The sequence below is a fragment of the Asparagus officinalis genome, chromosome 10 (genome assembly GCF_001876935.1).
Source record: "Asparagus officinalis chromosome 10, Aspof.V1, whole genome shotgun sequence".
In the NCBI taxonomy this organism is placed as follows: domain Eukaryota; kingdom Viridiplantae; phylum Streptophyta; class Magnoliopsida; order Asparagales; family Asparagaceae; genus Asparagus; species Asparagus officinalis.
In genome coordinates, this window is record NC_033803.1 from 4,999,633 (window position 1) to 5,014,029 (window position 14,397).

Here is a 14,397-nt window from a genome sequence, read left to right on the forward strand (position 1 = left end):
GTGTTATATGGATTTTGCTTGGTTTACTTACCATTCTCTTATTTATTTAGTTAGTTGAATCTTTGGGTTGATATATATATATATATATATATATATATATTATATATATATATTATAGTAATATTAGAGAGAGAGAGATGAGAGAGAGAGTAGAAATCGTCCCCCATATCAACTTAGTTGTGTCCATCAAACTTCCTTAACCACTATTTATTAATTGTAAAACTTTTCATTCATGTAAGAATCCTAGGCAATCATGAGTGGTTTAAAAAGTTTGGTGGATAGCTTTTACTATCCACTTTAAGTTGAACACAGAATTGCCTCTCTCTTCTCTTCTCTCCTTCTCTATATGATAATATATGTATATATATAATAGGTGAAACTTCTATCAACTAGTGGATTAGCATAGTGTCAGCCAAAGTTTTTAACACTATATTGCCTTGGGCATCTCATGTTAATTATTAAAAAGTCGTTTTAATTAATATTGTGTGGCTAGGAAACTTGGGTGACATTCAACTTTAAGGTTGAAGGCAGTCTTGTTCTCTCTCTTCTCTCTATATATATATATATATTATTTACAGTATAGTATGTATTATTTATATATAGTATTATATATATATATTTATATACTATTGACAAAATAGCATGACGTACACGTCTCCCAGCAAATTTAAGATGGATATAAGATGAACTTTATGTTTAGTGGTCTTTAATAAGATATTTTGTAATGAAATATATTACTTTTATATTTAGAGATCTTGAAATCCGATAATGCTATTATAGGCTCATCTTTTATTATGTCGTAAAGAATTGATCCTTTTTTCATAGCCATGTTCTTAAATAAAGTTACACGTAGAGGTATGTCACTATATAGTAATAAGAGAAAAATTTATAGATTTTAACTTTTTTCTTAAGCTTTGATAAGTAAGTATCATGTGTATATATTTTGTCCACTATAGTGATTTCCCACCTTTTGTCTGGCTTGTTAAGTAAGTATTATGTGGATATTTTTTATCAATTATAGTGATTTTTCTCCTCTTGTCTGGTTTGTTATATCTTATAACATAGTTGATCAATAACTTCACGTTAGTTGCTATTGCAATGTCATTTATATCTAATTATATAATAAGTTATGGCTCCTTTAGTATTTTAAGGATAAAATATAAAATTTATAGGACTTATTAATATTTATTGTATCTTCTATGAAAAATACTTCTTGATTGGAAAATGTTGTTTAATATGTTCTCCAATGGGAAACCAGTTGGCGCTTCTTTGATAGATTTGTCTCTTATTAATATCAATTCAAGAGATTCATGTAAGTTTATGAAATTTGGGTTACTTTCATTCACTTTTCCATTAAAAATGAAAACAGCTAGATTATTTTGAAGGATATCTCTCAGCTTTTTAATAGTTTTGCTATACGTAACTCATTGTATTTTTTTACCCTATGAATAATATTAATTTTAAAGAATATTTTTTTATCATGTGAATATTACTAACATCAGAGAAAAATGATTATAAAATATAATTAATTAATGTTAAGCTATTATGATATAGTTTTTTTATCAATTTTAAGTAATTTAGTCTTCTATTAATTAATGCTACCTTTGTATTTTTGATACTCTAACTTATGAGTAAAATTATATACAGTTACCTTTATTTAGACAATGATATTAAATTTTGATCTATCAATATATTTTTTAAATTCCATGGTTTTTTTGTAATTTTAAACTTTTAAGGGTATTTCAACAATTATTGAAACTTTGAGGGTGTTAATTGTAAATTTTAAATTCTAGGGGGCTACTTCTAATTTTTAGATTTTATGTTTGTTATTTTAAGTTTTGAAAAGTCAGGATGTTTTGTGTAATTTTTAACTATTGAGGGTGTTTTGTGTATTTTTTTAAAAAAAATAGTTTTTTTGACAATAATTTATACATTATCTTTCTCTATCATCCCCGAGGCTTAATTATTGCGACAAAGAGCTTTTTACGGTAGAAAAAGAGGAATCTATATTCAAGTTTGATGGTAATCCCTAGAAAATCATCTGTGTTGTTCGTAAGTTTTGAGAGTGTTTTTTTATAGTTTAAAATTTTGAGGGTGTTTCTAAAATTTTTAAAATGTTGATGATGTTATTATAAATTTTAAATTCTTTAGAGGATACTGTTAATTTCCAAATTTCATGTTTGTTATTTTAAGTTTTGATATGTGATGGTGTTTTGTACAATTTTGAATATTTGAGAGTATTTTGTGCAATTTTTGAAAATTTTTGGTTTTTTTTGTTATTATAGTAATATTTTATGTAACTTATTAATCTTATTTTTTTAAATTATTGAGCTATAGGTAATTCACGTGGGATTAAGATAGGATATAATTATGATTATGATAGATTTAGATTTAAATAAAACATTTAAAAAAGTGAAGGGTAATATTAACCAATGAAAGATTTTCCTGAATTCGTGCTTTTAAAGGAAGTATATGATAAGGTCCAAAGCTGATGTGCATATTTCTTAATTCTTTGTACCGAGTTTATTCAAACTCAGTTACTGTTTTGAATTGGTTATTTATTGCGGAATTTCAGCTTACCATAAGTTGGTTATCATTTGTAGCCTTTCATCATTTCATAATGAAGACAGCTGATAATTTATGTACACCTAGTGGAAAAACTTCCATTATGATGTTGATGTTTTTTAGGTAAAAGTGCCTTTACTCCATTGTTGAAGGTGTAAGGGATCATATAGGTAATGTGATTTCATTACTGCATCAAAAGATTTCATTACTGCATCAAAACAGTTTTCCCCCCTCTCTTTTCTATATGTAAGAAAATCAAACTATCATTTTTAGATGGTTGTGTGAAAGTGCATTAGTATCTTAAGAAGCTACAAGCTAATGTATTAAAGTGTTTAACCTGTGTGCTAAATTAGTTCAGCAAGCGCGCTTCAACATCTCATGGTTGCAGACCCTCGTGCATTTAGGCACGCATATCTTGTGTTTGTCTTTGCTTGTACTGAAGCTGATGCATGCTTAAGTGTATTTGACCATATGAAGGTCGTAACAGTGTAAGGCTTAAATAAGAAAGACAAATAAAAGATCATCTACTTGAGTAGATTTTATTACCTTAGCTTATAACTATAATAAGAGCTGACTTGAAACATAATATACTTGCAGAATGTTTTTGTTCAAGTAGCTGTTGCGGTATAGGCTGATAACAAAGAGATGGTCTATCTTCATGTTTCCATCTCGTGCACATTTATCAGCCTAATTTTTTCATCCACGTCTGTCTTATAGTTTCCATATATTGTACATCTATCAGCCTAATTTTATCCAGTCACAGCTCGATTTCCAACTTTCTTTCACTAGAATGTTCAATCTCTGATCTCCCATCCAGGGAAATATATCTGTAACATTTGGCACAGGCCACAAAGATAACCAAGTCAATGGCAACTAAAATTGCTAGAAAGAAGTAGAACCTGTCCATGTGACCAATATTGAGATTATCAGATATCCAGCCCACTTTATCTCCCCTTCCTGTAATGTCCATGACCAATGTAATGAGTAAGCTACTTAGATAACTTCCCGCTGACATTGATGCTAGACACAGAGCACTGCCAAAGCTCTTCAACCCATCTGGAGCCTGACAATTGAAAAACTCCAGCTGACCCACATACATAAAAACCTCTGAAGCTCCCATCATCACGTATTGAGGGATTTGCCAAAGAATGCTAAGGGAGCTTGTGTCTTCACAATCGTCACAGCTAAGCACAGCATGTTTTATCCTCTGGGACTCAACTATTCCAGCAGCCACCATTGTGATTGTTGCAAGAACAAGTCCAATCCCCATTCTTTGAAGCTCTGTGGAATTGCCCTTGACTACCTTCGAAAAAATAGGTACTAGGTACAGTCTATATAGAAGAACACACCCTGCAACACTTAGTATCTCGAAAATTGATACGCTTGCTGGAGGGATGTTGAAGGTTGAGATGGAAGTCTTCATAGCTGCAGCTTGTTCAACAAAGACGGAAGACATCTGGGTATAGACCACCGAGTAAATTATAGAGCAGAGCCAAATAGGGAGGAGCCTTATTATACACTTGGCTTCTTCTACTTGTGTGATTGTGCATAGACTCCATGGGCTTGGAGGATGCTGATTTCCTCGTGGAGGATGGTTTTCTGATGTTATGGCTGCTGCTCTGTCCAAAAACCTTAAGAAATACAAGAGATATCATTGCCCACTATGCAGTAAAAAAGAAAATATAAGTGATTGGAATTCTTTTGAGGACATCTTTGTGTCATATTACCTGAAATCTGGAGTATGGAGTATCTTTCTACCTCCATTAATTGCATTCTTTCCCTCGATTTCATATAAATTCTCCCCATTTATTGGCATATTGACCTTCCTTTTCTTTATGGCTGCAACAAACACCTGGCAGATTCTCGATAAAGGATTTCCGCGTGGCTTGAAGTGCCTAAACTGTGGAGTCCCAGCAAGAAAGATCACCAAAGCTAAGAGTGCAGCTCCTGAAGAAAGCCAAAAACCAAGAACCCATTCTCCTTTGTCTTCGAGATAGGCTAGAATTGTGTTGGAAAAGAGGGTCCCAACGTTATTAGCTAAGTAAAAATAGCTGAAGAAGGCAATCTTTGAATGTCGTTCCAGTGGGTCTTCTTCGTCAAATTGGTCTGCTCCAAATGTAGTTATAGATGGCTGATAGGCTCCATTTCCAAGGGCAATTTGGTATATGGATAGGTAAAAGATTAGTATCTCCAGGTGGGTTGGTGGCTCACACTGTGGATTGTCGTCCCCAGGAATACAAGGTTTGAGCAGCAGAAGGTAGGATGAAAGTGATAACTCCACCAAGCCCTGTCATTTATGTAAATTATTTGTATTAATACCTTAGTTTTTCTTGATAGGTAAACCTATGTTAAAATGTAGATTTTTTTCTGGGTAAGATGGGAAAGGTTTTTTAGTTCCTCTATATTGTTAGCAGTTGCTTTACATTTTGCATTGTGATAGTTGTGGATGCAAAAATTATGAAGGACATTGAAACGGATTTCAATAACAGGGAAGGTAATGAATGTCTTAGTGAAATTTCTTAGGGGATTTTACATGCCGACAAAGTATCGTAGATGAGCTCTTACAAATTTACCAGGTAACTTCCTATTTAAGGCATGATAACCAGGGACACTTTTACATTGTACATGCAGTAACAGAGACGTTGCAGTAATGAGTATTGAAAGTTGGGAATTTGCTGAGTAGAGAAAGCGATCATTTCTTGTATAGTTGTGTTCTTTATTCCATTATGTCACAAGTAACTTCCTATTTGAAACTGTAAGAACAAGAATCTTGTGTTAATGACACCATCATCAATCAACTCCCACACATGAAAAAGGCAGCAGAATAACTATTGCTACTATCATTTAAATATTAAACATTTCTTCTTTCCAGTAGTTGGGTACCATTTGCTATAAGGATGATTTATAACTGTAATTTGTTGACTTTATTATTTGTTGAAGGAAAGGACTTTTTATCATCTTCCTTGATCCTCGTGTAATAAGAATTGTCATTTTCCTGTATTAGTGCCTTAAAGTCTTTCCTTTATTGAGGGTATTCAATTATATATTTATCATTCGAAAAGGTTTCAACATCAAAAGCGGTGTTAACTTGGATTAATAAGATTTGCTGCGAGCAATGATATACGACAAAATTTAATACGAAGGCAAGAGATTTTTACTGAATGAGCTAGCAAGCAATATAAAAGCTTACAGTGACAAAGATGATCTGAAAGAAGGCGCATGTCTTGTATCTTCCCCAATATGAATCACTAACAAAAGCGCCTACAAGGGAAAACATGTAGGCAGTTCCAGTCCAGGTGCTGACATTATTCGCTGCGTCAGCATTATCCTGCTGCAGAACCCTCGACATGAAGAGCACCAGGTTCACTCCAATACCGAAGAATGCTAAAGTTGCCAGTAATTGGTTCACTGTACCACATGAACAATAGTTAATATCATCCTATTTGAGACTAGCAGAGGTCAAATTAAAAGAGGATTTTGGTTGCCTTTTTAGCAAATTTACCAAGAAGAAGTATCCCAATCCTCCACCCTCCTGACTTTCCTCTGATCGCAGTGAGGCCCTTCGAATTGATTGATCCATCACGGGTATGTTTCTCATCTTCTTCTAGCTTAATAATGTTTTGCTGCTCATGCTGCTCTCCAACCTGAAACACCAGTATAGATGTTTCTATGTAGTCTTTGTTCAAAAAAATTTATTCAAAGATGTGTTTTATGGGTATCTATTAAATTTTAGTCAATGACGAAGTTTAGGAACAACTTTGCTTGAGAATTAGCAAGGATCAATATACTTACCAGCACAAAGTCTGCCATGGTTATCCACAAGGGAGTCTGCAGTGTAGAAGTAGAGGAAAAAGAAGATGGGAGAGAGAAAAAGATGGTTTTTATTATGAACAATGCAGGAAAATGTGATGGTGTCAGTGTACATTGTTTCCTAGGTTGTATGTTATGTTTATAGTCCTATCTCTTCCTTTTTTCCATGCAACATTCCAAATTTCGGGTAATTAATAGTGGGCAATTAATAGCAATCTAGATGTTTTTATGTATTCTTTGGTCAAAGACTTTTATTCAAAGATGACTGTTAATTGTTATGGGTATCTATTAAATTTTAGTTGATAAGAAAGATTAGGAACAATGTTGCTAGAAAATTAGCAGAGCTGCAGAGATCAATATACTTACCGGCATAGAGTCTGCCATGGTTATCCACAAGGGAGCATACAATATAGAAGAAGAAGAAGAAGAAGCAGAGAGGAGAGAGAAAAGTGTTTTATGTGAACAGTGCAAGGAAAATGTGATGGTGTCAGTAAACTTTGTTTCCTAGGTTGTATCTTCTGTTTTTAGTATAATTACGGTCCTATCTCTTCTTTTTTCTATGCAACATTCCAAATTTCTGTAATTAATACTGGGTATAGAAGAGCATGTCTGGTCTAGTTTTTAGCACTGAGAAGTATACACGTGTCCTGGATTGTTCATTGTGGAGGTTACAAGTAAATGAACTTTGTTCAGAGATGAGCACGTACCTTTCTGTTTCAAAGGGTCGGTTGGTGAATTGGAAGGATGTGCACTGTGGACAAGAGAGGATTTGGGCTTTTTGTGCTTTCTGTACAAATCACTTGTTCTTTTCTCCTATTTTGCAATGGCTCCATTAAAGAGCTCTCATAGAACAAAAGAAGAAGAAACCAGTTTCTTTTATCAGCTTTTTTGGAGTAGGGGGTGTGGTGGAACTGGGTCGGGTATAGTATTAGGATCCATCTTGCTTTTGTCAGATTAATATCTGGGTTTGAGCTCCACTTAGCTCATGATTAACATATATCTTAATACAAATTCAGTGAGGCTATTTTTTTTACACAGGAGTCGGCACCATGCTAGAGAGCTTGTTTTACTTGGAAGTTCTTAGCTTTTTGAGTGACCTGCCTCTTTGTTGTATGCAGTAGCTTGAAACCAATAACCAAACCAGATATATCTTGCTTGATCATAATTATTGCCTTTTATTGTTTTTGTGAACTTATTTTCCCCTTTTTGCGCTCCTTTGCTTTTTAAGCTGAGCTGATATGAAATTACCAACCATTTGTTAACTTAAGTTGTAAGAAGAAATAGGAACTGTTTGGATACATTACTTTTCTCTTTCTCCTGCCCTCTAATTGTGGGATCTGTTTGGAGTTCTGGTGGAAATTTAATCACCCGATGACCTTCTTAATTTATTTCATGTTAATTAGCTTTACCCATGTGCAAATGGATTTTTTTTCCCGCTCCCAAGCTTCTGTAGATGTTTCTCTGCATAAAATCAACAAACTTCGCTTTATTGATCTGTTCTCCTTGTTGATCACTTGATTGTTAACCATTTGTACAATTCATATTAATGCTTGCAATATATTAAATGATCATTGCGGAAGTGACTTTGGCATCGCATGGCTGCCAGACCCCCACCCCCACCCCACCCCCACCCCCAAATTATCCCTTATAAGCTATTGTGTCGTAGTTATATTATTCACTTATATGCAATAAATACATCATGTATTCACATAGATCTTAGAATGACGTCCTTTTATGCCTCCTTCATACTCATCTCTCTCCAAAAACTCAACCAACCTCCTGAAATAAACTAGGAGGAGCAAAAATAGCATGTATATATATATATATATATAATTATATATATATATTATATATATATATATATATATATATATATATATATATGACTTCTATAAGCAACCACACACTATAGCTACAGCACACATATCCTTCAATTAGCTATAAGACCAAAGCCTCTTCCTCACATCTCCCCTCCAACTTAATTCCCTTGTACCACTTCGCACAGACAATATACACCACAAAGTCCACACTGCTCATAGCTGCCAACAGAAAGAAGAACCTGTCAGTATGTCCCATATTAAGATTCGCTGGTATCCACCCAAACTGACCACCTTTTCCAGTGATCTTCATCACAACAGTAACAATCGCATAGCTTGCAAAGTTTCCAAATGCGATAGATGTCATGCAGAATGCACTTCCAAAGCTCTTCAGCCCATCGGGCGCCTGATCATTGAAGAACTCTAGCTGCCCGACATACATAAACACCTCAGAGGCTCCTATAAGCACATACTGAGGTATTTGCCATAATATGCTCAGAGTGCTTGTATGGCTTATAGCCTTCTTTAGCCTGAAGTGCTCAACTGCACCAGCTGAAATCATAGCTAGAACAGCTATAATTAGCCCAAACCCCATCCTCTGTAGCTCGGTGAGGCCTCTAGGGTTTTTGTTTAGTTTAGAAACAACAGGTTGTATCAGTCGTTGATAGATAAAGATGAAAATTGCAACACTGACAATGTCGAAGGCGGACATGCTGGCTGCAGGGATTCTGAAGCCACCGATATGGTTATCCATGGAAGCGCCTTGTACGACGAAAAGAGAGGCCATTTGAGTAAAAACTACTGAGTATACAATGGTGCAGAGCCAAATGGGAAGGAGTCTGAGCACGCATTTGACTTCCTCGACTTGGGTAACTGTGCAGAGCCGCCACGGGTCTCTGACCATTGACTGTGATTTCATGGTGAAGTCGTCTGTCTGTGCCATTGCGGCTCTGTCCAAGAACCTGTCGAACCAAAATCAGAATGTTAAGATTGTCTTGTGGATACACGGTAAAAGATAGGATGAGAAATTAGTGCATTTGCAGGAGATCAGAGGCTGCTCCTGTCCAGGATAAAATAAGAGGATAAATTGAGATGGTTTGGCATTATAACAGAGGCCAGCACCAATTAGGAGAATCGATAAGATTATTTAGTTAATGAAGCAGAAAGGGATAGAGGTTGACGTAGAAGAACTTCGTTAGAAGCAATTAAGAAGGACATGATAATAGTTAACTTCACATAGAAGACAACCCACAATAGAAATGCATGGTAGATTAGGACTCGCTCTTGTTGTAGTTACAGTGACTTACTTGAAACCCTGTGTGTGAAGTATCTTCCTACTTCCGCCACAGCCACTGCAAGTTCTTTCCCGTCCAGTTCATACAGGTCAACGCCAGCTGGTGACATCTTGACCGTCCATTTCCTCGCTGCAGCGACGATTACCTGGACGATCCTTGACATGGGATTGCCACATGGCCTGAAATGCCTGTACCTGCAGGTCCCTCCTAGGAACAAGATGAGAGCCAAGAAGGCGGACCCCGCGGATGCCCAGAAGCCCAAGGCCCACATACTCTGGTCCTCAATGTAGCATAGGAAAGTGTTTGAGAAGAGAGAGCCTATGTTGAGGGCCAAGTAGAAGTAACTGAAGAAGGTGACTTTAGAATGCGCCTCTTTAGGGTCATCTTCCTCAAACTGATCAGACCCAAATGTTGCAATACTGGGCTGGTATCCTCCATTTCCAAGGGCAACAAGGTAAATCGAGAAATAAAAAAGCCCAATCTCCATGTCAGTGTGGGGTCTACATGGGTTGAGCTCACCACCACAACCAGAGGGGTTCAATAGAAACAGTTGTGAGGAGAGTGAGAGCATCACCAGGCCCTGAAAGCAAGAGAAACTAGAACGCAAATGAACCCCTGAGGGGAATGCTTTTCTGACTCTTTTACCCTCGAATAAGAGAAAATTGTTTTTTGATAAATAGACTTTAAAAAAACTCAGGGGGTCTATCCGCAACAACAGAACTACCGGGGGCCTATCCACAATTAACCTTAGCTTCAAAGTGAAAATTGAATGGGGATCTTGTGTAAGTCCACTTACCAGCACGAAAATGACCTGGAATATTGCACAGGTCTTGTATCTCCCCCAGTAGGAGTCACTAAGGAAGGCACCAAAGAGAGAGAACATATAGACAGTGCCTGTCCATTTGCTTACATTATTTGCTGCATCGGCATTGCTTTGTTCAAGAACCCTTGTTAGGAATAGCACCAGGTTCACATTCACACCGAAAAATGCTAATGTAGCAAAACCTTGATTCACTGTATTTGAGTATGGATACTTTCATTAGAAACTAAGACATATATGTGCATAGATATATGTATATGTACTTAAAATATACATGCATGCATCTTTCCATAAAGCTACATGGAATTCAAAGGAATATGTGATGTTTGGTATAGTTTTGCCTATGATGGTAACATAAGAGGAGTACGCATGCACCAAATGAAATGCATCTACTTGCTCAATTGGCCTCCATGCTTGGATCGAAGTAAGAGTACCTTTCTTTTATTGATGTATTATTTGATTCAATTTAAGAAATTGAATCATTGAGTATCATAGTAGAACATGACATTTCATTTTATGTTACTATATAATTGATATTCAATGAAAAGCAATATCAAACCTGGCAAAATTGGACATTGGTGGATTGGGATTTGGGTTTCCAGGAACATGCAGATTCTAAGACACGTGCACAAGGCAACATGATATATGGCAATTGTGATTCAGTTTAAGAAATGGAATCATTGAGTATCATACTAGAACATGATATTTCATTTTATGTTACTATGTAATTTATATTCAATGAAAAACAATACCGAACCGGGCAAAATTGAACATGGGATTTTGATATTTCAGAAACATGCAGATTCTAGGTATGTGGCAGAGACTTGTTGATATAGAAGGTAAGATATGGCATCATAATTGCCATCTTTCTGGTAGTTCTACTTGCACTGCTCCATCAGGAAAAATATGCTGCTTATGGGGAATGTTACTTCTCAAGGGCTGGGTACCTACACTCGATAAAAATGCCTATAGAAGTGTTTGATCGTTACTGAGCAAATGTTTGTTCAGTTTTATGTCAATGAATTAACTAAAGTATGTGCATTTGTTTTACTTTTGACCCTGTTTGGGATGCATTATAAACTAGTTGTCTACTTCTTTATTTATCCACTAGTTGGTTGATTAGAGAAAATTTTGCCCACATGGGGAAAAAGGAATAGTATCTTTATAAATCGCTTACCTATTTGATTCAGTAAAATGTTTCTGTTTTCAATTCCTCTTGGTGTTCAAAGGTGCTGAATGCTCTAAACTTTAATCAAATTGATGGATTAAGCTTCTAGGAACAATGAAATGTAAATCAAATGTCACCTGCATTATTTAATGCTACTCTACTGACCCATGACAATGCACGTTTATTTTGGCTAATGGTTTCTAGATTTTCCTACATAATGAGCTTTACATTCTCAGGTAATTCTAATTTCAGTTCTTATCAACTAGGCTTTTAGACTTTTCTCTTTTCATGAAATTTCTTTCTATTCTTTTTCTTTGTTACGTTAAAAGTTCTCTTTAATTGTTTCTTTCCAACAAAAAAAAAGAAAAAGAAATAGTGAGTATATAGAATTTAATCCGACAAATATTTGAAACCAATTTCATAGCTTTTGTAAACTTCAGTGGACTTAATTAAGTGGACTAAGAGCTCCATCGACTAGTTTTTTTATGCCTTGGATTTGCTTTGAGATGTGTGCTGATGTGATAATACACATCAAGGTTGTATGTGAGACGCGTGTCTTGAGCATATCAAGCATCAGAACCCGTCTCAAAGCAAATCCAATGGATAAAAAAATTTGTGAACTGAGACCTCAGTCTTACATGAGCTTTTCGCCTTTTTATGTATATATTTCTTCTGAAAATGCAGTAAGAAAATTAATTACCAAGAATAATACTCCCAGCTACCCATCCTCCAGTTTTTCCTTTGTCTGCAGGTTTCCCTCTGATGTCTACTGAACCATCCATTGTATATTCAAAATGTTCTTCATCTTGATAATCCTCTTCTTTTTCTTTTCCTTCTCCGATTATGATAACTTCTACTCCAATCTTCATCTCACCTTCTTGCCTTGATCTTAGTTGCTTCTGTGCCTATAAGTAATTATGATGAACTCTGTTAGTTAATTCAAAGGAAATAAAAATCGTTACATATGGGTTACTGGATTATGTCATGGGTTCATGTAGTATGCTTTCTTTTGAGAGGATATATACTATTAAACCAATTGCAGTATACTTTATGGAACATTTGATATTTCAATGATGCAGATTTCTTAATTACATTCCTGAGTTTTGTAGAGTTGATGCTGAGTGTTCAACTTCTGCTTTAGCTTATGAAAACAAACAGTAGTTGATTTTCACTGTATGCACTGGCAAGTTTACAGAAAAACTATATATGCACCGTTTGATCTTCCATTCGTAGATACAGTTTGGTAGAACTTGTTACCAGTGGAGGATACATATATGATGAAGTTCATTGTGTTTTGCTATTATCATTACAAATAGTTTGATACATACTGTAAGTTTATTTGTATATGATTGTTTTACTGTTATTGAGAAGCTTGCTAAAGAGAATGAACAAGAAGGTGAAATCTGATCTTTTTTTTCTTCCAGGTGCCTAAAGTCCAAAGATTTAGACTGAACAAATACTTGCAAGGAAAAAATAAAATGATGAGACCAATGGAGGAGGGCCTTGAATTATAATCACAAGACAGAGTAGAGATTATAGTGACCTGTACCTCAGAGCTGGCCATGTCAAATTTTGAAGGCTGGAGGGAAACTAAGCTTGCATAAGTAGAACAAGAGAAAATAAGAGAAAAATGATACTAGGATGAAGAGTTGAGGTTTGGATTTATAGAGGAGAGAGAAAGGTTTGATGGAAGGTTGTGATTTGAAAAGCTATGAAATATGACCAATATATTTCTGGCCAAAAATATGTTGCTGAAAAATTAGAAAAAGTGGAGAAAACATAGTGATTATTGTCCTTTTGAGAAAATTGTATAAGCTATTTAGGAAATATAGTGGAATGTTGATGTCTCTCCTTAGAATAATACTCTGCTAGTAGGTAATGAAAAAAGTTTTGGTACGCTGGCTGGAGGCCAGCATGGAAACTGTGACATCCTAATAAAAGCCAATTCCTCTTCCTATTACTCTCTACCCATTTCTCTCTTTACCCAAAACAGGGATTTTCATTTTTGTTGCAGGCACAGAATCTTCTTCAAGGGATTTTTTGGTTATGTGTCTCCATAAGCTATTATAATGTTATGATGAAAAACACCAATAAGAAAGTCATATTGGTACCAGACACCTTTCTTTTTTTTTCAGAAATACATGCAACAAACAAGTGTGCAAAAATTGAAATGCTCCAGTAGCTGCAATTATTTTTTCCTCTTTTGCCTTCATAACTAGTGTTGTTACAGAAATAGAAGATATGCTACGGGCAATGTTACATTAAACGTTGGACGCTTCTAGGCGTCGGACTTGGCGCCCAGCGCTTAGTCGCCTAGGCGGACGCCTAAGCGGTTTCTGGACATTTTTTTCTTTCTTCATTTAAGTGGTGGTCGATGAGGTTTTGCTGAAGGTCGGAGGAGGTAGTGAAGGTGTTCATATTTGAAGGTTAATGGAGTTTGGAGGACGTGTAGGCTACGACACATAAAATCACAATCAAGGCCTACAAGGTGCAATCCACGTAAGCAGATAATGCTCCTCTAAACGCTTGTAAAATCTAGATGACCAGCCTAAATACCGTCTAGGCGCTAGGCGCTAGTTAGGCGGCTTAGGTACCGTTTAGGCCTAGGCGTACGTCTAAGCGGACTAGGCGGAGGTTTTTTAAAACAGTGGTTACGGGTATTAAACATGAGAATGGTTTGGTTTCTGTTTTCTTGAGTGGAAGAATTCAATAGGGTCTCATACTATTTCTTTTCCTTCTCAAAAATAGGAGTAAGATAGTAAACTAAATTCAAAAGCTAAATTTGTTTTGCATCTGATCATGTGATTTATCGGTAAATCGGTGCATAAATCTTCACAAATTTGAGTGTAGGAGTATAACATTGTAACCCTCGACTCTCACTGTAACTTTAGATCTTTGGTGCAATGATAGGGACATTTGACA

General features: G+C 35.7%; 1 protein-coding gene and 1 pseudogene across 1 annotated transcript; both read right to left on the minus strand.

The window, feature by feature from the left end:
• LOC109825270 (protein NRT1/ PTR FAMILY 7.3-like) lies at positions 3,042–6,775 on the minus strand. Its single transcript, XM_020392087.1, has 5 exons — positions 6,742–6,775; positions 6,068–6,209; positions 5,756–5,973; positions 4,293–4,852; positions 3,042–4,196 (listed from the first exon to the last, which is right to left on the minus strand). The coding sequence occupies exons 1-5, from the start codon at positions 6,757–6,759 to the stop codon at positions 3,323–3,325; spliced, it is 1,812 nt and encodes a 603-aa protein (XP_020247676.1). The 5' UTR covers positions 6,760–6,775; the 3' UTR covers positions 3,042–3,322.
• On the minus strand, positions 8,246–13,389 carry LOC109825269 (annotated as a pseudogene).